Genomic DNA, 5,920 nt, shown 5'->3' with positions numbered 1-5,920 from the left:
AAAAAAAAAAAAAAAAAAAAAGATGGAAGTGTTCTCAAAATTATACTACTGAGCAACATGAGTTAATAGGGGATCAGTCCCAAGATTCAAATCTCAGAATAAGCCTTTGTGTTGTTCCTAAACTAATTCAAAAGGGAATCTCACCTTGGCAAAAAGTCGATCTCCATCATTGTCCAGAATCAGGATGGCTTTGACAGTATACAGGGAAGGTTCCTGAAGAGATACGAACATACCTTCAGTCCTGAGGCTCCCACCACCACTGGTAAACCAGATACCTTCCCCTAGTCCCACTGGGGCTGCAAGGGGATACAGAGGTACCTCTGTAAGTCCCTTACCTCAACATGGTCAGATTTTGATATTTCCCATTGAGAAAGACCGAGGGTAAGTAAACTGAGAAAGCATTTAAACAAAGGATTCCAAAGTACCATCAGAGAAACAGTTTCTCTGACGCACAGGGGGCTTAATCAAGAGAAGTCATGCTGTTATTTCCAAATATTATGGTACAGTTATTTTCCAAATTACCCTCTCCCTTCCTGCTCTCCCATGTACAGGCGGTTATAGAATGTGACCAGATTAATTAAAAGGCACTGAACAAGGCCATTTGAAAACAGGGTTGAATGTCCTAGTATACTTGGAAGTTTCTGCAGTCCGAATGCAGTGGCAATGCAGAAACATAAAGCAAGTCTTCCCTAAACCACCCACACACTGAGCAGAGGGAAAAGAGCGTTTACACACACACACACACACACACACACACACCAGTTCTCAATGTAGCTTAGTAAGACAGCCATCTTCCAAAAACTCTCCTATGTCTTCCAATTCTACTATACCTTAACTAACACTACCAATTAACTTCCAAGGACAAAAGCCAATCTGAATTTTGGGGGAGTTAAGAAGCAGTGACAAAATGATCTGAGAAACACTCTGGGGCCTAGAGTGAGTGAGCAAGAGGGGTAATTTTTTTTCCCACTACCAAGAATCAAATAAGGAATCACAGCCTCAATCTTCATGGTTCTTCAACTGTAAGTATATCACTTGCAAAAGCTGTGGTGGTCTGGTGCTCTCCCCTACCCCTGCAACTTCCAGGAAGCCAGCTAACTAGGAGAAGAAAAATCGCAGGAGGCTGAGGCAGGATTGCTTAAGGCCAGTTCAAGACCAGCCTGGGAAACATACGGAGATCCCCATCTCTACAAAAATAAAAAAATTAGCCAGGTGTGGTGGTGTGCATCTACAGTCCTGGCTACTCAGGAGGCTGAGGTGAAAGGATCTCTTTTTCGTTTGTTTGTTTGTTTGTTTTGAGAGGATCTCTTGAGCCCAGGAGTTTAAGACCACACCGAGCTATGACTGCGCCACTGCACTCCAGGCTGGGTGACAGAGTGAAACCCCATCTCTGATTGAAGAGAAAAACCAAAAGTGAGGGGAGACAGTGATGTGTGCATGAGAGGTATTTGCAGCCTCACATTCCTTGACTTTCTTTTTTCTTTTTTTTTTTTAAGAGAAAAGGTGTCACTATATTGCTCAGGCTGGTCTCGAACTCCTAGGCGCAAACAATCCTCCCACCTAGGCCTCCCAAAGTGCTGGGATTACAAGTGTGAGCCACTGCGCCCAGCCTACATTCTTTGACCTTCTAATCAACATTACTTACCATTGATATCCCTTGTGCTATGAGACAAGGCTGTTGCTTTGCTACCTCTTTCCTGGCCTTATTTAAGAAACCCACAGTCCTCACAGGAGCCAAACACAAAAGTATGTGTTTGACAGAGATCCAAGAGTGGGGAGGAAAGAATCATTGCCAAGAACCCAGAAACTGTAGCCTCTACAAACATAAATTGTCTCATGAGGCTTCAGGAGGTTTATGGTTCCATGCAAAGAATCAACCCTGTTTGTGGGTGCAGAGGGGGGCAGGCAGTTCAGAATGGGAGTAAAAGGAACCCAGTCTTTTGACAACAAGCTGATGAGGAACATAAGTTTTCCCTACTTGAATTCTTGAGGACTGCAATTTTTGTTTTGTTCGCTGGTTTATCCCATTTGTCCAGAACAATGCCTGACACATACTAAACTCTCAATATTTGGTGAACAATTGAGAGAATAAAGGAAGTTTGAGAATAAAGTTAAAATATCTTGATGCAGTATGCATCTAGGGGACTACTTATAATTAGACTTCCACATATAAGTGGATTTTCAGATGTAGCCACTTTGGGTGATATTACTACCAACTTTATCCCTCCTCTGATAAACCCTCCTTAGAGATGCCCATCCTGTATACATAACACTCTGGAATAAACAAGGCATGAGTAACTCCTCTCTCAAATTAAAGAACTTTGTTGCCTAGTGGAGGGAAGTCCTCTAGAGTCTAGTCTTAAAAGGTCACAAGTAGAAGCAGCCCTCCTAACTCCTAATTCCTCACAGAAAGATCTTCCCGTAAAGCAGGCTCAGTTCTGTAACAACTTGGGTCCTTAATTCCAAAAGGGAGAGAACAATGGGAATGAGTTTTCTTAATGGAACAAAAGAAATCCAAAAGGAAGGAAATTTAGACAAAATCATTTTTTCCCACAACCTTTTCCTGGAATTCTTTGGCCCTGTTCCTCCATCCACATTCATAGCAACTTTAGAGAGCTGCCCATTAGTTTAAGCTGGGCATTAACCTGGCATAGGAAACTGGTTCTTGCAGCCATAGAGTTTGGCATCCCTAGAACCCAAAGAAAAGAAAAGCCCTGGCCGGGCGCGGTGGCTCAAGCCTGTAATCCCAGCACTTTGGGAGGCCGAGATGGGCGGATCACGAGGTCAGGAGATCGAGACCATCCTGGCTAACACGGTGAAACCCCGTCTCTACTAAAAAATACAAAAAACTAGCCGGGCGAGATGGCGAGCGCCTGTAGTCCCAGCTACTCGGGAGGCTGAGGCAGGAGAATGGCGTAAACCCGGGAGGCGGAGCTTGCAGTGAGCTGAGATCCGGCCACTGCACTCCAGCCTGGGCGACAGAGCGAGACTCCGTCTCAAAAAAAAAAAAAAAAAAAAGCCCTAATGGCCACCAGCCAACTGGAAAAGTCAGTCAATGTCCTTTGTGGCCAACAGGCTGTGAGTGCCTACGACAGCCACACCGGCAAAGAGAGAACATATCCCTGGGTTCTGCTCCTGGTTCTTTTCACTGGCTTCCTAGAAGACATTATCAAAGAAACCCCAAAAATAGAAACATTGGATCTTCCTGGGAAGAATAAAAGACAGGCTAAGGAGGACAAGGATAAAGACTAGATTTGACACAGAGCTTACTGGAGCTCTCAAAAGGGAAAGAAGGCATTACAGAAAAGGCTGGTCATTTCAAATTTCCAAAGGAGGAAGCATACTAAATAAAGCTGAGAATTTAGGCAGGAGCTTAAATGCCGCTTCAATTCTCCATTCTGCTACAGCTGCAGCCAGCAGCTTCTTTACTTCTCCTGCCACCTCCTGACTGCAGCTGGTTCCACTTCAGCCTGGGGCTTTTACCTCTCAGGAGTGGGGAGGGCTATGCCATAAAACTAGCCAGTTTAAAGGCCCCAGAAGTCATTACTGATAATGTAATTTCATTTTAAGTTTTTGCAAAGGGCAAGTTTATAAATAACTCCCAGCTACTGAGAAATGGGCTTCCAGGACAATGGACTAGGCTTGGCCTTGTAACACATTAAATGCTGACTGTTGAGAAAGACCTTATCAGCTTAGGGCCACATTGAAAGAATTTAAAAAGGTCTATTCTTCCTTCCCACTCCCAAAATGGGTAGCTGCTAGAAAGCTTTCGAGACAAAGTTCTGTGATGCACTGACTTTCAGAGAGCCACAGCCTGAGTGTATAACAGAACTTCACCTCAAATGCTAATCGTGCTTGGAAATGAGGTATAGGCAGATTGTTTTTGTGGGAGGTTGGGTGACTCAGACAGATTTTCATGTGTTTATGTTTTTATTATCAAAAAAACAAGAATGCTGTCCTCAAGACAGGTGAAACACCACAGAACAAGCAACTAGGCTGCTGCAAATGAATCTTTGATCTCAGGGGCTTCTTTTTTTTTTTTTTGAGACGGAGTCTTAGTCTGTCGCCCAGGCTGGAGTGCAGTGGAGCAAACTGGGCTCACTACAACCTCCGCCTCCCAGGTTCAAGCGATTCTCATGCCTCAGCCTCCAGAGTAGCTGGGACTACAGGTGCACACCACCACGCCCAGCAAATTTTTGTATTTTTAGTAGAGACGGTGTTTCACCAAATTGGCCAGGCTGGTCTCGAACTCCTGACCTCATGATCTGCCTGCCTTGGCCTCCCAAACTGCTGGGATTACAGGCATGAGCCCCCGTGCTGGGCCTCAGTCAGGAGCTTCTAAAGCCTGGTGAAAAGTATCAACATCTCCAAGAACCCTCTCCCCTAGCACACAGAGGACTAGAGGGGAAGAGTCATTCCCAGTGCTGCCCCCTGTGGGCCTTCTTGGTGACCTGCAGCTTCCACAGGATTATAGTCATTAGCAAAAATATTTTTCAAAGGCAGCTCTGGATAAAAGCTATTTGTGTGTCTTGTAGGACAAACTAGTAGAGATGGGCCCTGAAAAATAACTGAATTAAGTCTGTTCACAATGTACATAGTAAGAGAACCCTTTGGGGTAAGATCTTAGAAGCCACCAGAAGACTAGGGGAATAGTGTTTGGGGACGATAGAGGATACCTGGGAACTATGATGAATTATTTGATTCATTTAGGGGAAAAAACCAAGAAGCCTTTATGGAGGGAATTACAGGATGCTAGCTACAGAGCTGAAAGAGCACATATAAGAATCTGGAGGCCAGGTGCAGTGGCTCATGTCTGTAATCCTAGCACTTTCGGAAGCTTAGGCAGGAGGATCACTAAAGCCAGGAGTTCAAGACCAACCTGGGCAACATAGTGAGACCCTGTCTCTGTGAGAACTTAAAAAAAAAAAAAAAAAAAAAAAAGCCAGGCATGGTGGCATGCACCTGTAGTCTCAGCTACTCAGGAAGCTGAGGCAGGAGGATGGCTTGAGCCTGGGAGTTCAAGGTTGTAGAGAGCTACAATTGCACTACTGCACTCCAGCTACACAAAACAGTGAGAATGCCTCAAAAAAAAAGATGCTGACTGAGATCACCAAAAAGTTCTTCATTGTCTACTTTAAAAATAAATCCTTCCAGCCTGGCCAACATGGTGAAACCCCGTCTCCACCAAAATTACAAAACTTAGCCAGGCGTGGTAACAGACGCCTGTAATCCCAGCTACTCAGGAGGCTGAGGCAGGAGAATCGCTTATACCCGGGAGGCAGAGGATGCAGTGAGCTGAGATCGCACCACTCCACTCCAGCCTGGGCGACACAGCAAGACTCCATCTCAAAAAAAAAAATCCTTAAGGCCATACCAAAAGGGGTTACCCTTATGTGGCAATGAGTCTTGATGAATTAAAAACTGTAACAAGATTCTCTCTTCTCTCAATCCTGTTTACAAAGTAAAACTAAGATGGTAAAAACTAGAAGGAGAAATTCCTAGAAATTTCTAGAAATTTCTAGAAATTCCTAGAAATTCCTAGAAATTCCACTCCCAGCTCCACATGGCTAAGTAGGTATACTTCCTGACTCTGTGCCAACATTCCTTTTTTTGTCAGAGTTTCACTTTGTTGTCCAGACTGGGGTGCAGTGGCACCATCTTGGCTCACTGCAACCTCCGTCTCCCGGGTTCTAGCAATTCTTGTGCCTCAGCCTCCTCAGTAGCTGGGACTACAGGTGACTGCCATCAGGCCAGGCTGATTTTTTGTATTTTAGTAGAGATGGGGTTTCACCATCTTGCCCAGGCTAGTCTCGAACTCCTGAACTCAGGTAATCTGCCTGTCTCGGCCTCCCAACATGCTAGTATTACAGGTGTGAGCCACTGCACCTGGCCTCTGTGCCAACTTTTTTTTTTTTTTTTT

The 5,920-nt window shown here is 44.7% G+C and overlaps 1 protein-coding gene across 2 annotated transcripts in view; it reads right to left on the bottom strand.

Annotated features, from left to right (window-relative positions):
* COPZ1 (coatomer protein complex, subunit zeta 1) overlaps positions 1 to 5,920 on the bottom strand; it is a 35,487-nt gene that overhangs the window by 14,771 nt on the left and 14,796 nt on the right. The window contains exon 2 of one of the 2 annotated variants that reach the window (XM_011992622.1): positions 145 to 296. The exons of the other annotated variant lie outside the window; for it this stretch is intronic. Coding sequence (XP_011848012.1) covers positions 145 to 296 — 152 coding nt within the window. The remainder of the gene's footprint in view (positions 1 to 144; positions 297 to 5,920) is intronic. 2 annotated transcript variants of the gene reach the window in all.

This window comes from Mandrillus leucophaeus, unplaced genomic scaffold, assembly GCF_000951045.1.
Source record: "Mandrillus leucophaeus isolate KB7577 unplaced genomic scaffold, Mleu.le_1.0 Scaffold414, whole genome shotgun sequence".
Taxonomy (NCBI): Eukaryota; Metazoa; Chordata; class Mammalia; order Primates; family Cercopithecidae; genus Mandrillus; species Mandrillus leucophaeus.
The sequence above is the reverse complement of the archived record's forward strand: the minus strand, read 5'-3'. Positions and strand labels throughout refer to the sequence as shown.